This window comes from Podarcis cretensis, assembly GCF_951804945.1.
Source record: "Podarcis cretensis genome assembly, chromosome: 3".
In the NCBI taxonomy this organism is placed as follows: domain Eukaryota; kingdom Metazoa; phylum Chordata; class Lepidosauria; order Squamata; family Lacertidae; genus Podarcis; species Podarcis cretensis.
The window spans coordinates 100341952-100355942 of record NC_137172.1 but is presented as its reverse complement, the minus strand read 5'-3'; the positions used below and the strand labels follow the sequence as shown (position 1 = coordinate 100355942).

The following is a 13991-nucleotide window of genomic DNA, read 5'->3' as shown; positions in this document are numbered from 1 at the left end:
CAGTATGTCTCTGAATACCAGTCACTGGGAATTGCAGGTGGACAGAGTGCTGCTGTACTAGTGCCCTGCTTGTGGTCATCCCATGGGCATCTGGTGTGAGAACAGGATGAGCATTGCTTCAGCAGACTCTTCTTGTTCTTATGTTTTAGGGCAAACTACTACATTACCGGATGCAGGTGGCGCTGTGGGTTAAACCACAGAGCCTAGGACTTGCTGATCAGAAGGTCGGCAGTTCGAATACCCGTGACGGGGTTAGCTCCCGCTGCTCGGTCCCTGCTCCTGCCCACCTAGCAGTTCGAAAGCACATCAAAGTAGATAAATAGGTACTGCTCCGGTGGGAAGGTACATGGCGTTTCCGTGTGTTGCTCTGGTTCGCCAGAAGCGGCTTAGTCATGCTGGCCACATGACCCGGAAGCTGTACGCCGGCTCCCTTGGCCAATAAAGCGAGATGAGCGCCGCAACCCCAGAGTTGGTCACGACTGGATCTAATGGTCAGGGGTCCCTTTACCTTTACCACATTACCATTGCCTGTTCCATGTGGTGAAGTCCTGTTTTGCATCGAGAATGTCTATGTTCAGGAACTAGCCATGCACATGCATACACAGCCATTCCTCACTCAGGTGGAGGATAATCTCCCTTGGAGCATTAACACTAATGGGATAATGTTCAAGTGTCTTCCTAACAAGTAGAACCGTGATTTCTTAATTTGGTGTAGTTTGATCAGTGGTACTGTACCAACAAAGATAGAGTGGCTTGCCAAATTATTGGAGTACTACAATATATCCAAAACAATGGGAGAAATTGGAAGGATCTCAAAAGAGGAGGCAGACAGGGACTGGAAGGTGTTTAAAAGATACTTGCAAAACTATATCGAAAAATCAGAACTCCTATTAGAATAAACAAGTTTCGTTTCAAATATTGGAATACTAAATAAGATGGATAACAATGTGTAATAGAAAAAGAAGCATGAAATTAGGTTAAAGGTGTGTGAAAGAAAGTAATAGAAGTAGAAAGAAATTGCAATTGAGTAGATTGGAAGTCTAACACAAAGGGTGAGGGGTGGTGGATGGTGATGGGAATTATCTGTGGGATTGAGTGTAGGTATGTTGTAGGTATGTTGTATGTATGTAGGTATGTTGTATGAAATGTATGTTTGTATGTTTGTATGTGTATTAATGTTGAATTATTTTAACAAAAAAAAATATAATTAAACAAAAAACAAAAAAACAAAACCCAGTGCAAAGAGTTTATCTTTTTTTGCATGCAGGACCTTTCAACGACAAGAAATGAACACAACATTACATCAGCCTGCTCCTTGGATCTGGACTACAAATCTTGTAAGCTTTATTCAGCCATGTTAGGTACATTCTAAATAAATCTCTCTCTAAACATCTGAACCAAAATAAAGAGAGATTGAAACTCGTGCATACTTTCAAGGAGGAGGCTGGAATAAGAACAGAGTAGTGGCCCAATTTGGATTGTTAAGTGTCAAGATTTGGTCTTGTCAAGAGATTTTGTGAATTCTCAAAAGCTACTTTGACACTGATGATGAATGATAATATTATAATATCAACACTCACCCACTGCGGCAGAATAGCTGGGAAGTTCAGGGTAAAGTCTACCTGGTGTTCTTACAGCTGCAGAGGAATTCAGAATATATTTTATTAGTTAATATGCCCACTTAATATCTTCTTTAATAGTCTCAGTTTGATTATCATGAAGCTATAGTTGCTTTTTCCAGAAATGACAGTCATAATTAAGCAGACCAAGAGAGAACAAATAACGACCAAAAAAATCATAATAATAGTGAAAACAACAAACCGTTTTGTTTCCAAGACAATACATACATATATCAAAGCAGATGCGGTAGGTGTAAGGGGGGAAAATGCCTCTTCTGTGCTTACCAACTGCAGGGTTTTTGCAAGGATTTGTATTAGAGTTATTTCAACCAACACCTGAGTAAAACTGATGGCAGCTTCTAAAAATCAATTTTAAAAACAGCATTTAATAACCCAGCTGATCCACCAGCTAAGGCTACAATAATATCCCCACCTACCTGGATGCAAGTATCGGTGAAGCTACTGAGACTTACCATATTTTTCCGTGTATAACACGCCCCCGTGTATAAGACCACCCCAATTTTTGGGGACCCCAAATTAAGGAAATGGGGGGAGATTGCCCAGAGTTGTTAAGATTTGGGGGGGGGGGGATTGCCCAGAGTTGTTGAGCTTTTTTGGGGAGGGATTGCCGACAATTGCTGACCCACCTGACCACCGCTGCCAAGCACATGCCTCACCAAAGCCACCAATTGTCTGCCCGCTCGCCACCAGCAGGGGCACCAACTGCCTGCAAAATTGCTGCAGCAGCTGCCAATCACTAACACGCCTTGCTGCAGTCACAAATCATCAGCACAATTGCTGCCGCTGCCGCAAATTACCACCACGCCTTGCCAAAGCCAGCAATCACCCGACCAATCGCTGCTGACCATCTCCTGCTCATGACTGTCAATGTCCCACCTCTGCACTATCCATGTATAAGATGACCCCCAATTTTTAACATTTTTCTAGAATATAAAAAGCTTGTCTTATACATGGAAAAATATGGTACCTCTTAGAAGGCCTGCATAAGATCAGGGTTGAAGTGCCAGTGTTCAGCAGCGTGGCCCTTTCCCCTATATATGACCCTTTGTATACAGCAATGCCTCCCCCACCCCCACCCCCTCCTTGAAGTAAACAAGGAACGCACCATGGACAGAAGAGCTCTGTAGATACAGGTGGCAGCTGATGCAACAATGTGACAAACCAAGAACAAGGCAAAATCCTACATATACAAGACTTGTGCACATACACAGAATCACACCCCCCCATCTCGTGCCGGCAGTCAAGAAACTTAACAATTTATGGAAGAAAAACAGAACTCAGGGCACATAAAACTAGAATGTATGTTTTTGTTTTTTTTTTGAGGGGGGGGGGTTTACTGCAAAAAGAGAAAGCTGATAGTTATACAATACCTTCCGGTGTGGTTTGCGCCGGAGTCCTGCGTGATTGTCGCTTCGCCGGTTGCTCGTTAACCTGGCAGGGGAGGGGTAAGAGAGATGTCAATATTTTTTACCTTCGGTTACAAGTGCAAGAAACTCAAAGGTTGTGAGAATACACACACACACACACACACACACACACACACACACATATCTTCCATGTTTACTGAAACACTCATGCCGAGCCATTCGGCTCAACGCAGTGCCATAATTGTTGTGCACTGCTCTTCAAATGCCCACACCTGGCTGGAAAAGTGGTCCTGAACTATGCTATTGCCCCTCTCACATGAAGAAACCACCAGCTTGCATGTGGCTGGAATGCAACATACTGTGCTATAGCAAGAATCGTCTCCATTGCCCCCACCGCCACACTTTTTGCCTTTAGGCCCTCCCCCCGCGCCCCCCACTATTGCAAGAGCAAGGGTGTCTTGTTCTTGGCTCTTCAGAAATACAGTGGTTCCTCAGGTTACATACGCTTCAGGTTACAGACTCCGCTAACCCAGAAATAGTACCTTGGGTTAAGAACTTTGCTTCAGGATGAGAACAGAAATCGTGCGGCAGCAGCTGAAGTGGTGCTTCAGCTTAAGAACAGTTTCAGGTTAAGAACGGACCTCTCGAATGAATTAGGTTCTTAACTCAAGGTACCACTGTTGAACCAAGCAGATTTCGCATGAGCCTGCCCACACCTTCTTGGGTTCCCTTGTTACTGCCATCCAGCTTCTTCCCTCCTGAGTTTCGTATTGCAGAGTGAAAGACTCAAGGATGTCATAGAGGTCCTGCGCCAGAGGAGGAGGAGGGATGTCACCATACAAAATGGCACTAGCACGGACCTCCCGACCGTAGAACCTGGGGAAAGATGTGTGTCATGTTTAGTCTGCTAGGTGGTGAAGAGGGATTTCATGCAGTACCCTCACCAGGGGTAGGCAACCGTCTTGAAGTTGAGGACTGCCTACTAGCAGTAAAGGTAAGGGACCCCTGACCATTAGGTCCAGTCGTGACCGACTCTGGGGTTGCGGCACTCATCTCGCTTTATCGGCCGAGGGAGCCAGCGTTTGTTGGCGTACAGCTTCCGGGTCATGTGGCCAGCATGACTAAGCAGCTTCTGGCAAACCAGAGCAACGCACAGAAACGCCGTTTACCTTCCTGCCGGAGCGGTACCTAATTATCTACTTGCACTCTGACGTGCTTTCGAACTGCTAGGTTGGCAGGAGCAGGGACCGAGCAGCAGGAGCTCACCCTGTCGCGGGGATTCGAACCACCGACCTTCTGATCGGCAAGTCCTAGGCTCTGTGATTTAACCCACAGCACCACCTGCAGTAGGTGAGGCCAAAGCCAAAAGTGGGTGGGGCATTCATTTCCCACCCCCCCACCCATTAATTCTCTTTTTCACAGACACAGAACCACCCCACCCATCCTTCTACACACAAGCACATCTACTACACCCATCTATTATTATTATTATTATTATTATTATTATTAATTCAATTTATATAACACTCTTTTATCAGAAGAACCGAGGGCACTGCACAACATTTAAAACACATTACAGAAAATCAGTGATAAAAACCTAACAGAAACACAGTCAAAAACATACTGACAGACAGCCTAATAATAAAACAGTCATCATAATAACAGTCCACTCCCCCCCACTTTCACAGGCCGTAGATGATTATAATAGCCATAGGCCTGGGTAAAGACATATGTTTTTGCCTGGCGCCTAAAGACATGTAGTGATGGCGCCAGGCGAGCCTCTCTGGGGAGAGCATTCCACAATTGGGGAGCCACCACAGAAAAGGCCCATTCTCTAGGTCTCTCATCCTGGCCCACATATGCATGCAGAATGCGTGTCTGCCTCTTCAGCTGTAGGAAGAGCAGTAAGGAGCAGGGGATGCCCTGAACTAGAAAGCCATAGGCTGCTATCTCTATGCTCAGTTTTTATCTCTATGGTCTGAAGACAATGTGTGCTTGATTCTCTTGCTAGCCAGACTGAGTGTGAAACATCCTTGCCTGAAATCATGGAGGAAGATGGGGCCTTCCTATGTTCTACAATGTGTTCGATGTTCTTTCTTCATTTACAGCATGCCTGTTACTCCAAGCAGCTTACGGTAGAGTCCACAGTTCCTCCTCCCTCTATTTTATCCTCACAAAGACCTTGTGTGGTAGGTTAGAGAGAGATCATGACCCACCCAAGGTTAGGGTGAGCTCCTTGGGCGGGTGGGAATGGTTCTGTCCTATCTCAGGGAATGAACATTGGTCTGTCCTGTCTCTATCAGACACTCTAGCCACTACAACTCCAGTTATATTATTTCATAAATGTATACCCTGGCCTTTGTGGGGCTGTCATGGTGTTCTGACAACAGGAGCTAAATTTTGAGAAGAACGATCTCAACTGCCCAGCTACTTACTTGCCATTCGTCTCCTTCCTTTCAATTAAGCAGCTTCCTTCTAAAGACACCCCGGCGAACAGCCCTCGAGATCTGCAGTATGTATAGACAGCGGCAGAGCTTCTCAAGGCAACGTCACCTTCAAGATTTCTAAGTGGGAGGAAAAAACAGAGGGTGGGATCCAGCTCAGGAGTCTCAGCAGTGGAAGCCCTGTGCGAGGACTTGCGCTTGTGCAATGGGGCTTCCCCTCCTCCTCGGAGTGGGGGGGGCAGGAGAATCCCTGGGGACCTTATGGGGTCCTCGCCATAGGATCACATTCACCCGGTGCTATACCAGCTGCACTGGCTCCCGGTGGAGTACAGGATCAGGTTGAAGGTCTGGTTTTAACCTTTAAAGCCCTATACGGCCTAGGACCCTCGTACCTACGGGACCGCCTCTCCTGGTATGTCCCACAGAGGACCTTATGGTCTTCAAATAAAGACATCTTGGAGGTCCCGGGCCACAGAGAGGTTAGGCTGGCCTCAATCAGAGCCAGGGCTTTTTCGGCTGTGGCCCTGATCTGGTGGTCGCTCTGTCACAAGAGACTAGGGCCCTGCGGGACTTGACATCTTTCCGCAGGGCCTGCAAGACAGAGCTGTTCCACCAGGCCTTTGGTCAGGGCACAGTCTGACCCCCTCCTTTGGTGATCCTCGTAGAACTCTGGCCCAGTGGTTGCCATTTGATTTTAGAATGCTGTGTTACTTTTATTGCTGTTAGCCGATCTGAGCCCGGCTCTGGCTGGGGAGGGCGGCATATAAATATATTATTATTAAATATATTATTATTATTATTATTATTATTATTATTATTATTATTAGGGTGGAGCTGGAAGGGAGAGAGGAGTGACTGCTTTGTCTGCCAAGCTGAAATGATTGCTCCGATGGAACAACTGCCTTAGTGCAACACAGAATTCCTCCTATAACCACAGAATGGGAGGACTTGGGAGAGTTGGAAGGGACCAGGTGGGTAATCTAGTCCAACTCCCTGCAACACAGAAATCTTTTTGCCCAACATGGGGCTCAAACCCACAACCCTGAAACTGAGAGTCTCATCCTCTATCTGAGCTATCTCATCTCATGATCTGTTCTCAGCTTGGGATACATTTCCACATTTCACCAATACTCGAGTGTGTGTGTGTGTGTGTGTGTGTGTGTGTGTGTTTGCATTTGCACATTTCCTCCCTTTTGAATAAGGCTGGCAGAACAGTGTAGTGGTGCCCCCATCCTTGGTGGTAATAGTCAACTTACTCTATATAAGAATAAACCACTACAAACCCATTTGGGTATAAACATAATAAACCTGATTACTTGTATATAGACAAATATGGATGTTTTCAACAGAGATCTTCACCCTAGCCTAAAGTCCTGTCCAGCCCACAGTGTACACTGTTGCAACGAGGAAACCTTATGCTGCAAGCTGCTTGCACCCACGTAGTGCTATTAAGAATTTTTAGGGATTCTGCAAAACAGTGCAATCCCCATGAAACAACTCTTGCTAAACAGAGTGTGCGTCCCCTCTCCTTGCTTAGGAGCCAGGGAAGAAAGACCTGAAGGATCTCCAGCTGTTTTGGAACTACAACTCCCATCATCCCTAAACTAGCAGGCCCAGTGGTCAGGGATGATGGGAACTGTAGTCCCCAAAACAGCCGGAGACCTAGGTTTGGGAAACTCCACCCTAGAGAAAGCATGCCCATGTATCCCTTTGAATTCTCTTTTCTTCTAACTAAACGGAGAGAAAGGAAGTGGAAATCAGAGACATGAGTCACATAAGTGGGTGGAAAGCAACAATCTACAGGATCTGGCCCAAAGGCTTCCTTGCACAGCACCCATTATTGTCAGGAGCGCTTAGTGCTGTTCCTGACGTGCTGTTTTGTGTTAACTGTCTTGGAGAAAACCCCTGCTAAAATCTTCCTGCCCACTCTGCCACTAGGCGGTCTCCAGAGACTAGTTTTGATATGAGGAAACAAACATTCAGACAGCCGACTCCTCAAGGCACCGTGAACTAGAACAAGTCCCTGGAGCTTTCCCTCCACTCCACTCTCATTGGATGATCAATAACACCATTTTCAGCTTACTGAAGATAAATAAAGCTGTACGGTAACAGCTTTTGAGAGCTCAGTATCCTTTAGCATTTCAGTGACACTCACCTCCCCAAAGGCCCAATAGCGACTGTAAAATTTCCTCCCAGAGTAAGATTGCCACCTTTTGCAAAAGCTTCAACAGCTCTCTCATGGTTCAGTATTACCACAAGGTCTGACACCTGGAGAGAGAAAATTAAAAAGCAGAATGTTGAATCTATTTTCAGAAGGAAAGAACTCAGATTTTTTCGTTTGCCTACAAGCAGAACAGCAGAGAAAAAGAGGCCCTATTGAAAGACTTACTTTCGTGAAAACAAGCTGAACCAACAAATCTAGTAATCCCGGTGAATGCTTATCCTGGGGAACAAGAACTGAAGTTAGCTATTTATTTGTCTGACCAGGGCACACTGAAAGAGGTGGAAGGACACACACATCCTGCAGGTTGCCCATCACCCCATTGGTGGATTTTTATTTTAAATAAAGGTAAAAGGTAAAGGGACCCCAGACCATTAGGTCCAGTCACGGACGACTCTGGGGTTGCGGCACTCATCTCGTTTTATTGGCCAAGGGAACTGGCATACAGCTTCCGGGTCATGTGGCCAGCATGACTAAGCCGCTTCTGGCGAACCAGAGCAGCGCACAGAAACGCCATTTACCTTCCCACCGGAACAGTACCTATTTATCTACTTGCACTTTGATGTGCTTTTGAACTGCTAGGTTGGAAGCAGGGACCGAGCAACGGGAGCTCACCCAGTCGCAGGGATTCGAACCACCAACCTTCAGATTGGCAAGCCCTAGTCTCTGTGGTTTAACCCACAGCGCCACACGCGTCCCTCTTTATTTTAAATAGGCAACTGTTTAATACACTCTTGCATGTGTACACAGGGCACCACAGTCACCCTCTTCGAGCTATCCAAACAGATCAGCTCATGAGCAGGGAGTTATTGCCCAACCTCTGCTCATCAAATGATCAAACTGGGTATACTACACCTCTTCTTCTTTTTGCTGCTGCAAAAACCAGTGGGATCTGGAAAAGTTGCTTTCAAGTCATGCTTAAGCCCCCAAACTTGGGTGTGGGTGAACCACACTTTAGCTACTATGCATAAGTTTTTTTTTTTTGTTTTTTAAAAGTGCTCTTCCCCTCATTTAGCTTGATAAACCCCTTGATCATATGGGAGACTGAAGGGAGTTAAGTAGCTGTTATCTCAGAAGGAGCAAAAATGCAAACAAGCCCTTAGGAAAGAACTGCAATACAGATGTTCGTTCTGAAAGCATCCCTTTGTCACCTTGACTTGCACTGGCACAACCAGAACTGAATTGAGTGCACTGTTTTCAAACAATGCCTAAGAAATGTAGCATTTGTTTGAGTGAAGGGAAGCAACCAGGGTGACTTGCTGTAGAATGAAAGAAAATCAGGATGTAATCATTTTGGGGTGGGATGGGGAGCAGGGGCGGAGGAAGGAGGGTGCAGTAACGGCGGGCTGCCCTGGGTGTCACTACTGAGGGGGGTGACAAAATGCCGGGCGGCACTCACTGTGGGGCCTGCAGCGCGCCTGAGCCACACATCTCTCCTGGGAGTGATGAGGTGGCTTGGGCGCCCGCAGGGTCCACTTTGCTCCAAACAATCTGCCCACCGCATCCCCCTCAGCTGTAGGGCGGCTGAGTGGGAGGAGGCAGGCAGACTCCTTGGAAGCCCCGCAAAGCGTCATACCCCGACTGGCCCTGCCCTGCAGGCAGCTGATCCCGCCCCTGGGCACAGGGCACTCGTGCTGCCCCAGGCACCAAACTGGCTTGCTCTGCCACTGGGGGCAGGGAGAACATTAGGCTGAGAAAACTCTCCACACAATACAGACCACGATCATTTGGCCAGTCCTGGGTGAAGTGTAATTGGAGGTCCAAGTGACAATTGTTTTGCCCTAGTTATGCCTGCTCACAACACAGCAACACAAGTAGCTGCATTGCTCCCAACTCAGACAAGTCGGTGGGACGAAGGAAGCTGCCTTTCCACTTTGACTTCTGCGGCTGCACCTGCACATGGCAGCTGCTTCCAACTTCCTTCCAAGTTGAAGTAGCTTTCAACAGAATGGGCAGCTGCAAGAATGGATCAGCTACTACACCAACCGCACCACCAGGGTTTTGTTTAGATTTCTTTTGGCTAGCGACAACAGGTGGTATTCACCGCTAGTACTATTCAGAGTGGACCCATTGAAGTTAGTGGACATGACTAACTTAGGTTTACTGAAGTTAGTGGACTTCGGTTCATTATTTTCAACAGGTCTACTCCAAGTGGGATTTAGCTGCATACAACCCTTTGCTCTAATTTTTTTTTTTTTTAACCTGCTTGGGCAAGAACTGGTTGGCAGTCGACAAAGCATGCACAGAAGAGATCAAGGTTATACAACACTCGCTGGCAGCATCTCAGGGCTCCGTAGCCATGCCAGTTATCCATCATCAGGAGTGGGCAGCGCCTTACTTACTTTTTAGAAAAGCAAACAAATGGCATGCTTCCTGTTCAAGTTTCCTCTCTGGACGTAATTCTCAAGGAAAAGCATTATAGCTGTGCTTTAGTTTGGCAAATGAATGTACCAGATAGGCAAGCAAGCTCTTTTTTGTCTTCCATCACTAACACTTGAAAGACACAGGATGGGATACAGATGTTGTTGGACTACAACTCCCATCTTCCCTGAGCTCCGGCCTTGCTAGCTAGGGGTGATGGGAGTTGTAGTTCAACAACATCTGGGGACCCACAGGTTGAGTAAGGCTGCATCGCTTCCCAACTTGGGTCTCGAGCTGTTTTTAGACTACAACTCCCATCACCCCTAGCTAGCAAGACCAGTGGTGAGTGGGAACTGTAGCCCCATCTGGAGATCGAAGTTTGGGAAACACTGCTGTAGATGTTCACAGAATCGTAGACTGGAGAGTTGGAAGGGACCCTGAGAATCATCCAGCCCAATCCCCTGCAATGCAGGAACATGCACCTGTCCCCATATGGAGATCAAGCTTGTAACCTGGGGAATTATCAACACCATGCTCTAACCAATGGAGCTATCCAGGCTACAACTCCAATCATTCCTAAGCATTGGCTATGCTAGCTGAAACTGATGGGAGTTGCAAATCCAACATCATCTGGAAGTGCATGGGATCTCCATTCCTGACTACAACAGAGCCTCTTGCAGTCTGGCTACCATAAAGAAGTACAGTCATACCTTGGAAGTCAAACGGAATCCGTTCCGAAAGTCTGATTGACTCCCAAAACGTTCAGAAACCAAAGCGCGGCTTCTGATTGGCTGCAGGATGTTCGGTTTCCAAAAACAGTTTGCAAACCAGAACAGTCACTTCCAGGGTTCCGGCATCCGGGAGCCAAAACGTTTGAGAACTGTCACGGCTAAAATGGCCGCTGTTTCTTTAATGCAAATAAAGCTGGGTCAGCATGACTCAGTGGTCTGCACCAAGTTGTATATATAAGTGAGAAATGTTAGTTTGTTGCTGAGGCTGGTGTTTGGGTTGGTTGGTGCTGGTGTGTATAGTTGTTCAGTCATGTTTTGCACAAAGACTTTTAAGAATAAAACTCTGCAAGGATATTCTCGTGGACTCTTTTATGCAGACAAGGGTCCGAGGACCAGGCTGAAGAGACAAAGGGAGGTCAGAACCCTTTCCTTCTTTTTTTTGCTTTTTACAAACACTGACAAGAACTAGGCTGTTTGAAAACCAAGGTACGACTGTATCATAAATGTGAATGCAAATATGAATGCTTTAAAAAGAACTCTTGCCCAATATAAAGAAAATCTTATTGAACCACAGTCATACCTCTTCTTGCTAACACTTCATGTTGTGTTTTTTCGGGCTAAGAACACGGCAAACCCAGAAGTGTTTACTTCCGGGTTTCGCTGCACACACACAGAAACGTTCTGCGCTGTTTGCACATGCGCAGAAGCATTCTGTGCAGTTCGTACATGCACAGAAGCACTCTATAGCACTTCACACATGCGCAGAAGTGCAGCTCTGGTTACAGACTTTTTGGGGTGCTAACGGAAACCTCAACCAAAGGTACCACTGTATATGAGTTTTAGTCAATCACGTACCAAATCTGCCTAAGTTTGCATGCAAGAGGGAAAAAACCGTCCTAAAGGAGGAAGACATGCTCTCTGTGTTACTGTGTGATAAATACAACTGTTGCAGCAGGCACTGTCTTAAAAGAGAACCATTCTGCCCCTTTTCACACACAGGATCCTCATCTGTAATTTTTACTACGTATATCATCATAATTTAAAAACTGTGCCCAATTAACTAGAGACATGGTTTTAGGAGCCAATCAAAATGTGTGTGCGTGTTTTCTAACCAACTAACTAAACGTTGCAGCGTTAACTTACCTCGATTCCAATCTCAAATCCGCCACCAAGGCCAGCTATCCCGATGGCAGACGGAGCTGACCAGACTAGAAGAGAAACAGAAACACACTGTGAACATGCAGAGTGTTTTACTTTAGAACTGAACAAGCCAGGCAGGTGCAACAGGGAAAGAGGATGCTGCTGTATTAGATTCACGCATTTGAAGTTCATTTGCAAATAATCCAATGCTATTCTGCATAGCTTTACTCACAAAGAAAAAGAACTTCGAAGGAAATCGCTTCATACAGTTCAGGCATTTCTACAACGCTGAATTTTTTGTTCCAATACTGACTTGCAAATGAAAGACTGCACATTCAAACAAAATATGTATGTAATACAATACGTAGGTCATTTTGAAAAGCATGATACAAATGTCTATGTCAAAGTGTGCCAAGGAAAGCTGGAAGCTGTTCTTCAAAATGTTTTATTTTGCTCCCAGTTTTGAATCTCATGCACAGCTGGAGAAACTACAAAATCCAGACAGTTTTGGTAAAATTTAGAAGCCTCGAGTAAGGCAAGTCACATCATGTGCTACATACACCACTGAAACATAAACAAGCCACAAACTATTGTTCGGGAATCTTAACAGGAACTAAATTCCTTTCAAACCCTCCATTAGCTTCTGCCGGCCACTAATTGTCAGACTATCTGCCATGTCAATAGAAGGAAGTATTGCAAGTGGAGAGATGCTACTGTCTCATTATCTAATGTCCTATTATTCCTCGTAAAATGTGTCCACGCTGGTTTTTGCAACTGAGGTTCTGTGTTTATGTCTTAGGGGCTGGCCACTGAGAAAATGGGATGCTTGACTCAGGCCTGCCCCAAGACATTTTGGCACCTGAGAGGGCCACAAAACAGCAAACAACCCAGGGAAGAAGGGGTGAGTGAAGATCTACCTATCAGGAACGAGGAGAGGAATAAAGATCTACATCGGGAACAAAAGTGGGAGGAGACCAGCAGCCCCTCCTATTCACCAAGAGGCCGTTGCAGAGGTGGCATTTGGGCTGCCAATGATGGAGCAGATCTGGCCTCAAAAGAGAGCACCACAGATGTTGCTGCAACTACAGCAGCGAGTGATGCATTCTTCCTCCCCTTGGGCATCCTGCCTCCTGAGGTGATTGCCTCGCCTTGCCTTATGGGCAGGCCAGCCCTAGCTGGACTAGATGAGCCATTGGTTTGATCCAGTAGGAACTTCTTATGTTCTTAAGACAGTTCCCAAGGATGTCACTAGGCATCTATTATATGAAGAGGGAACTTGTAGCCTCTCTAGATGTTGTTAGATTACAACTCCTATCCTCTCTCACCACAGCTTACGCGACCTGGGGCTGATGGGAACCTATCACCTGGAGAGCCACAGAGGTAAATATACTTCTTCTAAAAGAAACGTGGAGCTGCTCATTTTTAGTCACTGGAACTAACCAAACAGGACTCTCACGTACAGGAATGCTCCCATTACGTAATCTGCAGTGTTTTCAAAATTGCAAGCTGCTTTTTATGACCGAGTATAAACTCAAGACAAGGGAACATTTGTTTGCGAGCTATTCTTTGGAGATTACGGAAGCGCTCAGTGCCTGCCAGCAAAAGGACACAGATGTGTGCCTTTGAAACATGCCTCCACCAGCAAGACAATTCTGTCTCAGTTTTAGGATTTTTGTTTTCAACGAGTGCCTTCACACAAACTGATCTGCTGGAGGGAGGGGAAAGCTTCAGGCTTCTTGTCTTGCTAATAAGAGGTTTCTGTGAATGGGTGTCAAGGTGCTTGTTGACCGGAGAAACCCTTTCCAACCTGGTGCCCATACTATGTTGCTAAGGCTACAACTCCCACTATCCCTGACAATTGGCCAAGAGGGCTAAACAGATAGACTCATAGAGCTGGAAGGGACCACAAGGGTCATCTAGTCCAACCCCTTGCAATGCAGGGATGTTTTGCCCAATGTGGGCATTGAACTTGACCCTGAAATTAAGAGCCACATGCTCTATGAACTGAGCTGATTGGAAGGAGGCAAGTGAGATGTGTGTTAAGAATCCAGCAATAACTGGAGGGCGCCAGGTTGGAAAATCTGGTC

At 46.2% G+C, this 13991-nt stretch overlaps 1 protein-coding gene across 2 annotated transcripts in view; it reads right to left on the bottom strand.

The window, feature by feature from the left end:
• The window catches only part of SH3YL1 (SH3 and SYLF domain containing 1), a 514925-nt gene that overhangs the window by 8741 nt on the left and 492193 nt on the right, over positions 1 to 13991 (bottom strand). For both annotated transcript variants that reach the window (XM_079970065.1, XM_079970064.1), the window contains exons 4-9: positions 11908 to 11972; positions 7607 to 7719; positions 5443 to 5571; positions 3724 to 3883; positions 3011 to 3071; positions 1581 to 1637 (exon numbers count right to left, since the gene is read on the bottom strand). In XM_079970065.1, the coding sequence (XP_079826191.1) occupies positions 1581 to 1637; positions 3011 to 3071; positions 3724 to 3883; positions 5443 to 5571; positions 7607 to 7719; positions 11908 to 11972 (585 nt within the window). The remainder of the gene's footprint in view (positions 1 to 1580; positions 1638 to 3010; positions 3072 to 3723; positions 3884 to 5442; positions 5572 to 7606; positions 7720 to 11907; positions 11973 to 13991) is intronic.